This window comes from Gordionus sp. m RMFG-2023, chromosome 1, assembly GCF_954871325.1.
Source record: "Gordionus sp. m RMFG-2023 chromosome 1, tfGorSpeb1-WG-v2, whole genome shotgun sequence".
Classification (NCBI taxonomy): Eukaryota; Metazoa; Nematomorpha; class Gordioida; order Chordodea; family Parachordodidae; genus Gordionus; species Gordionus sp. m RMFG-2023.
Window position 1 is genome coordinate 19,715,319 of NC_088775.1, and position 17,494 is coordinate 19,732,812.

At 28.7% G+C, this 17,494-nt stretch overlaps 1 protein-coding gene across 3 annotated transcripts in view; it reads right to left on the bottom strand.

Annotated features, from left to right (window-relative positions):
* Nucleotides 1-17,494, bottom strand: part of LOC135931428 (probable cyclin-dependent serine/threonine-protein kinase DDB_G0292550) — a 48,981-nt gene that overhangs the window by 856 nt on the left and 30,631 nt on the right. For all 3 annotated transcript variants that reach the window (XM_065468523.1, XM_065468525.1, XM_065468526.1), the window contains 2 exons: nt 9,216-9,458; nt 430-525 (listed from right to left, as the gene is read on the bottom strand). In XM_065468523.1, the coding sequence (XP_065324595.1) occupies nt 430-525; nt 9,216-9,458 (339 nt within the window). The remainder of the gene's footprint in view (nt 1-429; nt 526-9,215; nt 9,459-17,494) is intronic.

Here is a 17,494-nt window from a genome sequence, read left to right on the forward strand (position 1 = left end):
AAATTATCTTATATTCATTTGTCGTAAAAGGAGTGAGTTTGAATCACCACTTTCTATTCGACTGGTCGGTGGCAAAAGTTCCTCTTATAATTTAATAATCTTTTATATAAATATTAGTCATTTTGCTCTCTCCCTAGCAAATACATAATTGCCTGAATTTAGTAGAGATAAAAAAAGAGATAAAATGAAACTAAAATAAATTTTCTCTGATTTATTGTTTTTAATTTGATTAAATATTTTCTAAGGAACGAAAAAATTAAAATAAGAAATATAATAAGTAAATGAATGCGAGATATGATACAATTTTCAATATATTTTATTTATTTTTAATTTTTAATAATAATGGCGATTCAAAATAGGCCTATATCCGTGTATATCAGGCTAGGCCAACGGGTCTCTAATTCATTATAATATAGTGAGTGAATATACCTTTACTAGGATAAATTTTGGTAATATTGACAAAATTTTGTGGCTTAGGAAACATGCTAGCTAGTCTAAAACTAAAACGGAATTCAAATTCTTCACCTAAATATTATATATAAAATTATTTTTAATTTAAATAAGCAATTGAAGAAATATTTAGTTATGGAGAAATTAGTGGAAAAAATTGTAGGGTGAATAGGCAAGTTGCAAAGGTGAGGGGTTGAAAGCTGAAGTAAAGATGGCACTTTAAATTTGTTCAAACAATAGCCGCATGTAAGTGGGAAAATCAAAAAATAAAAGGCGTTTTTTTAATATATTTTTTTTGAATTATTCAATTTATCTGTTTTTTGTGAATTTTTATTTCTTTAGGCTACGACCTAAATATATTTGAAAAACCTCCACTTCAAAATTTCATAACTTTATAAAATTATCAAACATGTCCAAAATCTTTCCTTAAAACATTTTGAAAGTTTTGTAAATAAAATTATTTTTATACTTCCCATTTTGATTATATAAGTGTTGTTAATCGACTGAGTCGAAAACTGAGCCAAGTTTTGGGTTGAAAAAATCGACCCAAACTGATTTGAGTTATGAACTCGGGTCGTGAACTCAAGTTCGACTCAGGTCGTGAACTCAAGTCTATATACTTAAGTAGACTAGAGGACAAATAGTTCTATGAACTTGAGTCGTCAATTTGAGTCGACTAGAGGACGAATTATTAATATAGATATTTGTTCTGTTTTTATTTCGCCGGGGTGGCCTAATGGGTTAGATGTATGCTTGGAAACAGAAGGACGAAGAAGGACGCAGGTTCAATCCTGGTAAGGAGCATAAACTTTCAAATTTTTCTTCGATGACTGATGTGTAAAGACATATGGTAAGATGAATTTTGGAGCTTAGAGATGACACCCCGGTCATCGTCAGGCCTGGACAGCCGTATGCTAAGGATACCTGTCCAATAAACAAAATGAAGGAAACAAATGGAAATATGAATATGAAAACTAGGGCGTTCCCTCCAAGCGAAGCGCAGGGTGTAGACCTCCATCCTGTGAAAAGTAAAGTAAAGTTCAAAGCAAAGAAGACAAGATTAGCAAGTTTGAATATTGGGACGCTTAATGGTAAGACGAGAGAGTTGGCATCAATGTTGAACAAGAGAAAAGTTGATATAGCCTGCATACAAGAGACGAAATGGAAAGGTCAAAAGACTTTAATGATTGGAGATGGGTATAAATTGTACTATAATGGAATTGTTAGCAACAGGAACGGTGTCGGTATCATCCTCAGTCAAGATCTAACCTCCTCGGCAGTAGAAGTCAACAGGATCTCTGATAGACTAATGAAGATAAAACTCTGCATTGGTCAATCAATACTACACATCCTATCAGTATATGCTCCTCAAACGGGTTGCAAGGAAGAAGAGAAAGATGACTTTAGAGCTATCCTTAATGAAGCTGTAATGGAAATCCCTAAGGATGACCTGGTCATAATAGGTGGTGACTTAAATGCGCATGTGGGAAAAACAAGAGATAGCTACAAGAGGCATCATGGTGGTTTTGGATATGGAGAAAGAAATGATGAAGGAGAGCATGTACTGAAATTTGCGCAAGCCTTCGACCTTGCCTTAACCAACACCTACTATAAGAAAAAAGGCAGTCATTTAATAACATATGAAAGTGGTACAAGGAAAACACAGATAGATTACATGCTAATCTCTCGCAGAAGATTAAAAGATGTAATAAACTGCAAAGTCATCCCAGGAGAAGATATAGCCGCGCAACACAAGCTACTAGTCATGGATTTACACATCTCAAATAAATCCACTCAAAACAAGATAAAACTGGAACCATGCATCAAATGGGGCAAAAAACAATGACAGATACCTTTGCAATCAATGCAAACATTGAAACAATAGATTCCTCACAAAGTGAAAAAATGCGAACAGACCTTTCATCCAGATTAATAGACACTGCCAAATCGACACTAGGCTTGACAAGGGGAGGCAACAAATCATACAAAGAACTATGGTTGTGGAATGAAGAGGTACAAACCACTATAAATGAGAAAAAAGCCCTATATAAAATATGGTTCAAATCCAAAAACTCAGATGACAAACAAATTACAAAAAATCCATGAGAATAGCTATAAAGGCGGTGGCTAGGGCCAAATAAATGGCATACGATGACATGTATGAAGAACTACATACCAAAGTGGAAAGAATATTTTCAGGAGCTTCTCAACTTTAATCCCCACATACTACATCTAGACGATCACTCCCCATGTCAAAACCTTGTACAACCTATAACAGAACAAGAAATAATCACATGCCTAGAGCATATGAAAAACAACAAAGCTACGGGTCCAGACGATATATCAATAGAAAGCCTTAAAGCATTAGGAGATGATGGAATACATCTCCTCACAAATCTGTACAATAAAATACTTGGAAATGAAGAGGTTCCAAAAATGGAGGCAGAGCTATCAAGTTCCTATCTTCAAAAATAAAGGGGATCCACACAATTGTCAAAATTACAAGGGCATAAAACTAATGTCACACTGTCTAAAACTATACGAAAAAATAATAGAAAAAAGATTAAGAGACATAATCGAAATAGGAGAGACTCAGTTTGGCTTTATGCCTGGAAGATCAACAACTGATGTTATCCACGCAATTAGGCAAATGAGTGAAAAATAAAGGGAAAAGAACAAAAAGCTACACATGGTCTTTCTCGATCTAGAAAAGGCCTTCGATAGAATCCCAAGAAAACTTATCTGGTGGGCGCTACGCCACAAAAAGGTTCCCGAAAAATATATAAGAATAATAAAGGATATGTATATGGGCCATACAACAATGGTCCGTAGCACAACAGGTACTTCAGCAGGCTTCACAATAGCCGAAGGAGTTCATCAAGGGTCGGCTCTCAGCCCACTTCTCTTCATTACAGTAATGATGTATTAGCACAGTCCATACCTCAAACAGCCCCGTGGAATATGATATTTGCAGATGATTTTGTGATACTTGCTGAATCCAAGGATGAAATGAAAGAAAGATTAGTGAGTTGGATAAATATCCTAGAAAAGCACGGACTAAAAGTAAATAGAGAAAAGACTGAGTATATGGTTATAGGAGGAGATGAAACAGAGAGTATTGATATAAATGAATGGCAGAAATTGGCAATTGAAAGCTGCAAATATTTGGGCTGCACTATACAAACAAACGGCACAATAGAAAAAGAGATAAAGAGTAAAATTAATCAAGGGTGGTTAAAGTGGAGATCTTTATCTGGTGTGCTATTTGACAAAAGAATCCCACACAAATTAAAGGGAAAAATTTACAGTTCCATAGTACAACCAACTATTCTATATAGTTCGGAAACATGGCCAACCAAAGAATCAGACGAGAGAAGTCTACAAACTATGGAGATGAGAATGCTGAGGATGATTGCTGGGGTAACAAGAAAGGATAAAGTGCGCAGTACAAGAATACTAAGTAGTTTAAAGGTAGTGCCCATTAAGACTAAGTTAATGGCAAACAGACTTAGGTGGTATGGGCACACAATGAGAAGGCCTATGAACTACATAGGAAATAAGGTTTAGAGTTTGGAAGTGATGGGCAAACGTAAAAGAGGAAGGCAAAAACTTCAATGGGGCCATAAAGATAGAGCCAATATAAAGAAGTATAAATTAGATAAAAGAGATTGTATAAATAACATAAAGTGGAGAGAGATGTTGAAGGAGCTTACCAGAAAAGGTGAAAGCTAAAGAGAAAAAAAAAAATTTTTTCTGTTTTTTACATTATTTTACTTTAGACTTCTAACTTGAGTTGTGAATAAAAATTTACTTGAGTCGACTAGAGGACGAATATTTCTGATTTATCATTAATTAAGATATTTGTTGTTTTTTAGATTTTTTTACTTTAGACTTCTAACTTGAGTTGTGAATAAGAATTATATACTTGAGTCGACTAGAAGACGAATATTTCAAATTAGTTATTATAAATGAAGATATTTGTTCAGTTTTATTACTTTTTTTACTCTAGACTTCTAACTTGAGCCGTGAATATGAATTATATACTTGAGTCAACTAGAGGACGAATAGTTCTATGAACTTGAGTCGACTAAAGGGCGAATATTTCAAAGTAGTTATTATTATTTAAGATATTTGTTTCTGTTTTTTATTTTTTTTACTTTAGACTTTCAACTTGAGTCGTGAATACGAATTATATACTTGAGTCAAGTAGAAGAAGAATAGTTCTATGAAGAACTTGAGTCGACTAGAGGACAAATATTTCAAATTAGGTATTAATATTTAAGATATTTGTTCTGTTTTTCATATTTTTTTACTTTAGACTTCCAACTTAGTCGACTCGAGATATGAACTAGAGGATGAATATTTTATTATTACCTTAAATTAAAAAATCTTTATTTTCGTTTTTAAAAAAATAAAATTATGAATCTGATCTAATTTTTTGAATAAGATCCCACGTTTTCTTATGTGATAAAAAAAATTAAATTATATATTTGTACATGAATTATTAAAATCTAAATCATTATTTTAATTATATATTTGTATATGGATGTGATATCAGCTCAATAAATCTTTTGGCTGTTTCTGTATCGAGATACATTTGTAAATGTATCTAAAAAATTTAGACGATGTATTTAGTAATTTTAAATATGGCAATTCAGTATTTTATCCAGAAAAATATTACGCAACCTGAAGATTTTTCTCATAAATGGCAAATAAAGTTTTGACATCTATTTGCAAAATCTCGAGGCTTAGGTAACATTTTTCTGGCGAAAATATTTAATTAACCATTTTTAATAATCAGTTTAAATGGGGATATTTTTTATAACTAGATGTTAAATTCATTTTTAGATGATGTATCTGGAACCATTTTAAAAGTATCTTTAACAACTCTACTAATCAGCAAGAACAGTAGCATAAAAAATTGTATTCCTATTAGAGATCTGTAAAACACAGCCCGGCATGTGTCTATTTTTTATTTTTTAAATATATCATTCATTACATTTAAATTGATATATTTTTAAAGATGAAATAAATTTTCATTTTTCATCACAAATCATATATTTACAACATAATTTCTTTTTATTATTTAAACAAGAGGTTTAATCTTTATTGTTTGTCCATATTTAATTTCAATATGTATTAAATTAAAATAAAATCTTGTATATTTAAAAATAATAAACTCTTCACTGTAATCGGAATATGAGGGGGAGAAATTTGTTTATAAAATATAATAAATATACATATTGTTACTACAGGGTAATAAAAGCAAAAAATTAAAAAGATTTAACCATATGTTTTTTTTATTTTTACATAATACTCAAAGAATAAATGACGATCAAATATATAATATATGACAAAACAGATTTAAAAAATGCATTAAAATATAAAAAATTGGATATTTTAATTCTCGTTTTTTCTTTATGTATTCCGATTTTCTATATTCCTTTAAAATATATTTAAATATAAATTATTTTTATAAATTTACCTTAATTCAATGGTTGTCCTCGATAACTAATCTCCAAATATTGATGCATCTTATTATAATAACTTGAGAAGTCATAAGGAATAGTAAATTCATTAAGAATTGATGTTACATTATGAAGATTGTTTCTTGTATTTGGTCGGGGATTGATTGACCTATATTTGTTTTTTAATACCCCAAAGAAATTTTCAATTGGATTTAGTTGCGGCGAATAGGGTGACAAATATTCTACTCGCTCTTTAAACCTATCAATGAGGTGGCTTCTATGAATCGATGCATTGTCCATAACAATAACTGCAACACTTGTTATGATATTAATTAGTTATATTCTCGAAATAGTAGACTATTATAAGCTCCCTTGATGATGCGATAAAGTATCACACCTTCGATTCCCATAGTATATAATATACTTAAATTTTTACCCTTAGATAGTGGGACTTTAACATTTGCCGTAATATTGTATGGTACCCAGGCGTAAACAGGTACAACATGTAAATTTGTGCCTCTCTCGTCTAAGAAAATATTTTTTCCCGGCTATATTCAATATTTTTATACAATACAATATTGACTGTACCCGGTGTGTTCCTCCTATCAGGTCCCTTTCCTGCATGTTTTTTGGACCATTTTATTTTTAAAATATATTTCCTTATAGTTCCTTTATTTTTAGGAAATCCTGGAGGTAAATTTTCTAAAATACCTTTAATAGTTAATGTATTGTTAGCCATTAAAAGTTCCATTATTTTTCTTTCTATATTGATTTCCCTGCCTCTCTTTCCAATCAGATAATCTTTCAAAGGGTCTCCGGTGATTTCGGGAAATGTTTCGCGTCTTAATTTATTAATAAACGATAAAGACATATCTAAATACTTAGCGATATCTTTCATTCTCATTCGCTCTCACTCAGGTAGAGATAATAATATTTTTGCTATATCTATTTTTCCATTATTCCAGTTTTTATATTTTCTTGGAATTGCCGATATTAAATTTGCTGGATCAATAATAGAATCACCACTTAAAGAGGGAGAATTGATAATATGGAAATTATTTGTACAGATATATTAGGTATTGAATTAAAATAAACAGAACCAGGATTTGATGTAAATGAATTTGTATTATTTGTGTTACTATATAAAATTTGTAGTATATTAAACATTTGAAAAAAATATTAAACTGTATTTTATAAAAAAAATTTAAGTAATATAAAAATTATAAATGCAAAAAAAATTAAAATTTTACCATATGTATTTTTGTAGTGTTTGTTTTGTTATATATTAATGAATAAAAATAAAGACACGTATTGTTTCATTCTTTTAACTTTTTGTTTTTATTATAATAACTTACCCTGTAAAAGAAAAGTTAAAGAAATATATATTTCATTTATTAATTTTTAATTATAAGCCACTGAAACTCGGGGAAATTTTAATATTTTTGTTATTAAAAAATAATAGTATCCGATCGTTAGGACTGGATATTGGTGGAAATTTTTTTGTGAAAATTTTAACAATTCTTTAATTTTACATTAAAAATGGAAAAGGCGTGTGCTATATTAGAAAGTTAGGACTATAGTTTTTTTTATTCACAATTTTTTAATTTTACATTATAAATATGGAGTATATTATTTAAAAATATGGGCATGTGCTATATTGGATGCCACTAAGTTAGGATTCGAACCGAACCCGGCTAAAATTTTAGCCGGTTTAGCATCCCTGTGTTTAAATAAAGAAATATAAAATTTCTTTGTAAAATAGTGATCTAGCTAAATTAATTTTTGTGGGATAAAAAATTATCCCAATAAAAAAAAGTCAAAAATAAAGTCAATGTTAGTCTGAACATACTAGAGCTCTGGTTCATTCAAAAAATATCGACAATATACATCACAGTATGAAAAATAGGTTTTAAGCAGTAACGCCCCCCCCCCCGATTTTTATAATAAACATCTTGTTGGTATAAAGTGAAGTCTAATACAAAACAAAATATCTTAATTAATAACTAATTTGAAATATTCGGGCTCTAGTCGACTCAAGTTCATAGAATTATTTGTCCTCTGGTCGACTCAAATATATAATTCGTATTCATGACTCAAGTTGGAAGTCTAGTAAAAAAATGTAAAAAATAGAATAAATATCTTAATTAATTAACTAATTTGAAATATTCGTCCTCTAGTTGACTCAAGTTCATAAACTATTCGTCCTCTAGTCGGCTCAAATTGGAAGTCTAAAATAAAAAAAATGTAAAAAATAGAATAAATATCTTAATAACTAATTTAAAATATTCGTCCTCTAGTAGACTCAAGTTGACAACTCAAGTTCATAAAACTATTCGTCCTCTAGTCGACTCAAGTATATAATTCGTATTCAAGACTCAAGGTGAAAGCCTAAAGTAAAAAAATGTAAAAAACAGAATAAATACTTAATTAATATAACTAATTTGAAATATTCGTCCTCTAGTCGACTCAAGTTTATACAACTATCGTCCTTTAACGACTCAAGTTGACGACTAAAGTTCAGAGAATAATTCGTTCTCTAGTCGACTCTACTGTATAATTCGTATTCACGACTCAAGTGGGAAATAAAAAAATGTAAAAAACAGAATAAAAATCTAATAACGAATTTGAAATATTTCCTCTAGTCGACTCAAGTTGACTACTCAGGTTCATAAAACTATTCGTCCTCTAGTCGACTCAAGTTCATAGACTTGCGTTCGCGACTCGGAGTCGACTTTGGTTCACGACTCGAGTCGACTTGAGTTAATCGACTAATGACTCTGAGTCGGAGCCAGGTGAACTCGACTTTTTAACAAACTGCCCATTTTTTATTATAATTTGAAAAATATAAATGAATATTGCTTACTTCTTTTTGGTAAAAATTTCGCAAACTTTTATAATTTCTCTAACTTTAAACAATTAATAAACTTTCACGAAAGTTTATTAATTATATATTTGATATTTAGGTCATAACCTTAAACCAATTACAATTATTCAATATAAATTCAGAATAAATATTATCTGCCAAAAAAAATACAAAACTGACTTCAATTTTTTTAAAATTCGAAATATTTTGTTTTAGTCTTATGGAAAGTAGAAGGAAACTAATAGGTTATGACATCGTAGGAATTATTTAGTTCATATAAATTAAGGCAAAATTGGTTATTAATTAAAGAAATAACGGCAATATAATCACGCGTTTAACTAAAGGTCAACCTTCTCTACAGTTTTGAATGGCATTCGATTCAAATAAAACATTTGAACAAATATTATTTATATATTTTTTTTGTAATAACTTACCTAGCGATTTTTGATTATCACGATTATTTGAAATACAGTTAACAGTATTGTTTTGAGATGGTAAGGTTTGAGGATTATGTTGGCTTAAAGTTTTATTTTTGGTTTCATTATTAATAACGGAAACAAAACAATCAGGGATGGGATTCCTCCTAGGTGGCAATGGATAGTTATGTTTCGGAGATAAAACGTTAGATACGGATAACGTAGATCGATCATAATCCCGTCTCGCAGTTTCAATTATTGCTTTCATAAATTATATGTAATGTATTAATCTTTAATTTATATATGAGGAAAGATAACGCTAAACCTTTACTAGTCTGCAAAAAGCCATATTAAAAAACAAAATTGAAAAATAACGATCATAATTTGATTGATCAATTTTTTTAGGACTGTGCCGATATTAAATATCATGTCGCATCGATATTTAGCATTTTCAAAAAATATCGGATCGGGGATGCCTTAAAACACGATCCGATTTTTAAAATTGTTTTTTTATTATTTACATTATTATAATATTTCAAAACAAAAAATATCGGATCGGGCAGATGCCTTAAAACACGATCCGATTTTTAAAATTGTTTTTTGTTACTTATTTACATTATTATAATATTTCAAAAGCTATTTTATTATTTAGACTTTAACCTATAACGTAATATAAAAAAAATTCAGGCAATGTTTAATAGAATTCTGAATGATTTTAATTTATTTTTAAACGCGTAACATTCAAAATGTTATTTATTATAGATTTAAAGTATTTTAAAAGATTTTTTATTTATTTTTATAAAAATGGAAAAGAACACCCAAGGTTTTATTTATTTTACTTTTTATACATTGGCGTACGCAGCGGGGGGGGGGGGTCAGGGGGCCAAATCCCCCCCCCCCAAAGCCAAAAAATGCAGATGCCGGATATATTTTTCAAAAATATTATTGTTTATATTAATTTATATTTGTTAATATTTATTCGTATCTCATATTAAATATATATTTTATTACATTTATTATCACATTCATAAGTTATTTTATCAATTAATTTCGATTTTAAGTTTTCCGACGTAATATTTACTTATTATTTTCAAATTTTTAGTGGCGTAATATTTATCTACCATTTTCAAATTTCAAGTCAAATAATAAATATTTCTGAAACTTCTGGTCCAACAGGGAAAAAGAAATTGCAACCTTGTCCAACGAGATAGAGCCTCTTCCATCAAGCACTAACAGCTATTAAGGAGTTAGAAGAGCCAATTATTTGCTATTACTGTAATATCACAATGGCCTGAAAGAAATATTTCGTCAGAAGCAAGAAAATTATTGGATTCAATGCTTATTTTAAATTTTATTTCTCATTAGAATGTATTATTTAATTATACAACTATTTTAAGTATTACTTTTCAAAAACATGACATTGATTTGATTAAGAAGAAGAGAATAGCGGAGAGCATTTTATCAGAACTCAAGGAAATTAGGGCTAATGTTGATGAAGAATTTCATATTTTATTGTTGAGTCAAAAGCAGAGCTATACGTGTTTAATATTTGTCTCCCTCGACTTGTAGCAAGGCAAGCTAATCGTTAAAACATTAATATAGGATCAGTAAAGAGTATATCTTAGATGCAGATACATTTATAACCCAAATAAATGAATTTTTAATTCACCATGCAGCACTTACATCTGCAAATATTACTTCCACAAAAGCTTTCCCAACCTTTTTCAGATCGTGATAGAAAAAAAAATATTTGTTAGATTTTTATTATGAAGATGTTAAAGTATCTTATGATGCCTTACTAGCTGAATAACTATGTTTATAAGATTAACTATAGTTGATATAGTCCCAAAAAATGCTATGGATGCTCTGCATTATTTCAAACACATTTTAGATTAAATTCCCAATGTATTAAAAGAGTTTATAAACTCTTCCCATTAGTAAACTAATGAGAGAACACTCTTTTTTAAGAAGAATAACAGAGGCCTGCAGAAGTACCATTTGCAGGGCACGGCCCGGATTTTTTTTAAAGATTTTTTACGGCCCGGCCTGGGTTTTTTTTAAAAAATTTTCAAGCCCGGCCGGGCTTTTTTAAAAAATTTTTTAGGCCCGGCTCGGCTTTTTTTTTTAAATTTTCAGGCTCGGCCTGGCTTTTTTTAAAATAAAATTTTCAGGCCCGGTCCGGATTTTTTAAAATAAATTATTTTTATTTTTATAGCTAATAATAACGATTTCAAATATAGGCTGTTTTAAAAAATACAGCCCGGCCTGGGTGTTTTTTTTAAAATAAATAAGGCCCTGCTTGGGTGTTTTTTTAAAAAAATTCAGGTCCGGCCCGGGTGTTTTTTTTAAAAACTTCGGGCCCGGCCCGGGTATATTTAAAAAAATTAAAATACTGTCCGGCCCAGGGGCCGGGCCTGCAGGTCTCTGAAAAACATACCAAGAAGTATAACATGTGAAAGTAGATTGAAAGGTTTGGATCTTTTGAATATTCATAGGCATTTGACGACAAGCAAGGATGAGATAATTGAAAAATTAGCTCAATCCTAACGAAGACTGGATTTTACATTGTAAATATATAACATACAAAATACAATTATTCCTAAGAAACTTTTTGTGTAAAGGGTCAAAAAATTCAAATTTCTATTGTGGGTCATTTAAGTGATTCTTTACATATAATTCTTTTATAATTCACATTAATTTAAAATTGTGTATTAGGAATAGTTATTAGTCCTAATAAATTTATGCTTGATATTTTTAAAAAACAATAATATTTCTTAAAAAAATTTATTATACCCCCCCCCCCCAGACTAAATTCCTGCGTACGCGCCTGTTTTTAAATAATAACTTGTCCATTTTTATTTATATTAGTCTAAATCGAAAATCTTTTTTTAAAGATTCGAATTTTTTTAAAAAATATTTTGGACTTAACCTAAAATTAAGATGGCATCTGAGTCATGGGACTTTTTTACAAAAGATAAAGGATAATTTTGCTAAATGCGTTATCTGCGGGACTCTTTTCACGGATAGGAATAATGAAAAATTCATTTAATACAACCAATATGCGTAAACATTTACAACGATTCCATCAAACTTCATTTGAAGAGTTATTAACAAATGAACGAAAATATTAGAAAAAATAACTCAAATGAGTCAGCCATTCTAATCAAAACTAATATTTGGAAAAATTCTGATCCAAAATCCATAATTATTTCTACATTTATAGAAGAAATGATAGCCTGTGACAACCAGCGAATTCCTATCTTGGAGGATATGGATTTAAAAGGCTTTTACATAAAATTATCAATAGAAAATATTTTTCACAAGGAGTTATTCCATATGAGATACTCGCCGAAAAAATTTGTAAAGAAATTTTGGTTGAAAATTCTTATCTTTTCTTTGTCGTCGATATATGAATAGAAATTCAGTTAGCGATTCTATCTCATCCTTATATAAATCAAAAGTTTAAACGAATAGAGTTCTAAATATTAAAACATTTAATGAGTCACATTCAACAATAAACATTGTTCATATTTTAGACGAGATAACTATTGGGGGATAAAAAACAAAATACACTTAATCATTCGTGGTAATGAGCCTACAATAGCCTTGGCCATGAAGTACGGGAAATTTCAGAGTTTTTTGGTTTGTCCATAGTTTATAATTGGTTGTACATACAGCAATTTTATCACAGAATCAATCATTTACATGTTTGCTGGGAGAAAAATAGTAGGACACTTTAAACATTCGTCCATTTCACAAAATAGTCTAAAAAAGGTTCGATTGAATCTATAAACACAAATTAATCCAGCGAACGATTGAGAGAACAAAAATGGGCGGTACAGCTATTCATTATCGATAATACTAATTTAGGAAATGTTTCATTATGAGTGAGAATTAGCAGAAAAGGTAAATGATGTCCTGGAACCAATTCAGATGATTTTTAAAATAAATATCTAATCCTAAAGAGAATTCCAGGCTTAATAACGATTAAATTTCAGCAAGAAAAAATATGCCTCCCTGAGATTCGATCTTAGGGAAATAACAAATTGTTTAAAAAAAATTATTATTTAAACTTGAACTTTATAATTTTAATATTAGAGTCGGGTAGTTGTTCATTATATTCATGTATATTAAAATACATTTTCAAACAGATCATGATTTATTAATAACAATTATATGAAGGTTAAAATAAATAATAATTCCTAAGGATATTTACACTTTTTTAATAGTTTTCCTTCATAATATAACCAAATTAAATTTTCCCAATAGCAATGCTTGGTTGGCTAAGAGGTTATGACCTATGCCAACATAATCGTAGACTTGGGGTGGAGCCTGGTGAGTGTATTTTTTGCTAAAGGAAATTAATATTAGAAGCGGAGTTTTTTAACATAAAAACTGATAACAAGAACCAGCGTGGTTAAAGTAAGCGTTACTTGAAAAAAATAGCTGTAACACGGTCCTTTTAACAAAGGTAGCCACTACTTTATTTTTAAAAGGTATAATAAATATAACTATAAACACCAAAATTAAAATATAATTTCATAATTAATTCAAATTTATAATTTCAAAATTTGTATTATAAACCTAAACCATCTGGCGCAAATTATTTAAAACGGATATTGAAATCGATCTAACTGAGTCAGAAAAGAAAATATTAACGAAATGGAAGGTACACTTTAAGAAAATGAAATTCTTGATAACAAAAGTTTCCTTTCCCAAAATTTGAAAAATATTTTCAAATTAAGGTGGCTACAAATTTATCTATTCAAAATTTAGAAACATATATCCTCAAATCAGATATTTATTAACTCCTAACAACCCTAGATGGAATTCTATTTATAATGCATTCCAATTAGTGGAATTTTTTCTGGTTTAAGGAAGATTGGAAATGGATTTTCTCGATCAAGTTGGAATTCAATGGATTAACGATGAAAAGCATACTTTTATAAAAGAGAATAAAGAAATTCTAATGAATAAATATTCAATTTCATTTTAATAACTTAGGTTATGCAATATATGGCTGTTTCCCTTGAAATTTTGGAAGGTGAGGATTATATGAAGATAAGATATTATGTTCCCACTTTGAGTACCCTAACTACAAAATTAAAGAAATTAAATAATCTAAACTTAAGCCAACCCCTAATAGACTCTATACTAAAAGACACTGAAAGAAGGTAATTTTCTATACTCTGAAAATTTTATTTTTACTGTCAAAATAATGTAATTATTGATCCATAACAATTGATTTTAATTAATTTGGATTAAATATTATATAGATAGAACCAGTGGCGTAGCTATGTGAGGGGGGGGGGGGGGGGGGGGGGTCGGACACCCTCCCCCCCAGAGCAAATTTTTTTTTAATAAATACCAATAATATTTATATCTGGTTATGATGTTTGTGGAAGGATATTTTATTACTATTGAAATTATTCTGGAAAGTATTATTATTAAAGGTTCTCCCAGAGCAAAAAAAATTGGATCATACGTTCAAAAAATACTTTAATTCAAATAAATACCATACAAGATAATATTTTAAATAAAAAGTTTGTTGAATATGATTATGAACTTTAATATATTTCTGGTTCTGATATTTGTGGAAGAATTATATTACTTTTAAATATATATTAATTATTCGGTATATTATTATATTAAAGTCATTGATAATAATATACTAAATTATATTATAATTAGTGCTGTAAAAATTTAAAAAAAAATCGAACGCGTTCGCGTTCAACGTTCATTGACAAAAATCGAACGCGTTTACGTTCACGTTCAAATTCAAAAAAAGGAACGCGTTAAGTTCATGAACGCGTTCATACGTTCAAAATTTTATGATAAATTTTTTTTTAAATTTAATATAAATAAATGCCTTATATTTTTCAACACAATATATTAGCCATGATAAAAAATATTTGATAATATAATTATAAATACAATATAATAGAGCGATAAAAAAATAAATTTATAAAAAAATTTTCTTATTAATTTTTAATAATAATTGCTTTTCAAAATTTTCATCTGATGATAGGCATGAACGCTTGTCAGTTAATACAGCGTTAGCTATACTAAAAACTCGCTCAACAGGGGCGGATGAAGGGAATGAGGTGTTATACTTGTATAATAATTCTTTTAAAAGGGGGAATTTATTAAAAACATTTAATGTTTTATCCATTGTTTCAAAAAATTAAGCTATGTTATCATCCTCCAATCTGCCCTCTTCTTCCTCGTCAAATGATATCTCGGAATTGATTTTAAAACAGTGAAATATTTTTGATATTTGGGCCATGGTAATTCTAATTCATCTAATATTGAATTTTGATTTTCAGAATCTGATGATGAAATAATGCTAATCTATTAAATTAAAATATAAAATATTCAAAATAATAAACTTTAATCTTATCTTCTCTAGCAGTAGCACTATGGTACGTTAATTGCAATATGAAAAAGGAAAAACATCTGATTAAAAAATATAAGACTTTTTTGTTAAAAAATTGGATTAAATATTAATTTTTCAAATAAATAAAAATATAAGACTTTTTTGTTAAAAAATGCGGATTAATATTAATTTTTCAAATAAATAAAAATAAAAAGTGTTTTTAAAATTGAACGAACGTAAAATTGAACGCGTTCATCAAAGAAAAGGAACGCGTTCACGTTGAAAGTTCGTCAAAAAAAAAGAACACTAATTATAATAATATATTATTTATGCATTTAAAAAATATATTTATTATATATTATCGAAGATATGGTTCGAAAATATTATATTTCTAATAAAATATATTTGTTTTATATTTTGTTGCATTTTTATAAATGAAATTGTTAAAGAGATCAAATTTTATGACTGAACTTTCAAAACTCTACTCAAATTGATGGATATAAGGAAATATCTAAGTAACAAAAAAATATACTAATAGATACTTTTATTTAATTTTAGCGAAAAACAATGAAACAAATTTTCCAACTAATGTCTCATGCAATATATACCCTGTTGAAGATGATAATCATGATCTAAATACACTAGGTAAAAATAATATTTAATCTAGTGTAATAATTAATATCTTATGCATTATAGGGTCTATTGAAAATGATGAGGGTGATGTAAATACACCAGGTCAAAATAACATTTAATATAAAAGATATTATTTAAAATCAATAGCTAACTATTCTTATTTTAGAATTTAAAATTAAACACCTAACCAAAGTTTTGACTAAATTAAAATTGCCTGTACAAATCACTTTGGGTAATATATTATTTTAAATAATTTTGGCTAACCAAAAAATATTTTCACATTTTTAAGTACCCAAACGTAGGAGGGAAGAAAATGATTTTATTGATCAATTCAAATCTCTAACTAGTACAAGTAATATTATCTATTACCTTCAAATATTTATATCATAATTTTAGGTATATCAAGTATTACATTTAATAAAAATGATGATAGTCAACAAAATGAACACACCAAATCACTTAATATAGAAAATTAGAATTTTAATGATGAACTTGATACCATAGGCAACAATTTACCACCCATATCAAGTATTTTATGACCTTATTTAAATGTATTCATTTAAATTTTAGAGATACCTAGATACTCTATTAAAAAATATGATAAAAATCAGCTAAATACAGTTGATCCAGCGTCTACATGACAGGATTTTCACTGAATGCAAACCCCCTTAAAAATTACGCCGCCTTCGGCGACAGTGTCTCTTTATTATTATTTTTACCTTTATAATTATATTGATACTCTTTTCAGAGAATTTGTAAGGATAACTTAAATTAATCTATCTCTACTACCAACTATCGATATTTTGTGAATATAAATAATTTATTTTTTATATAATAAATTCAATTAAAACCTCCATTATTTACAATGAATTAATTATTTGGGCATTATGAGCTTGCTGATTTGGAAAACAATGTGTATGCTTGTTTGAAATATATAGATTTGGTCAATAATTGTATTATAATAATTCTATAGTAAAAGTATTAATTTTTACAGCAATAAATTGTGTCCTATTTCATCTCAAAATTTAATAGATAACCCCCCAAAAAATTTATCCTAACCCCATTAAAGCAGCCTACCCCCTCAAAAAAATAGGATGCGAACTGTTCCTACCCCTCCCGCTCATGTAGACGCTGAGTTGATTACTTCAAATCTTTACCTATTACAAGTAATATTATCTAACCTTCAAATATTTATATCATAATTTTAGGTATATCAAGTATTACATTTAATAAAAATGATGATAGTCAACAAAATGAACACACCAACTCACTTAAAAAAATCAGAATT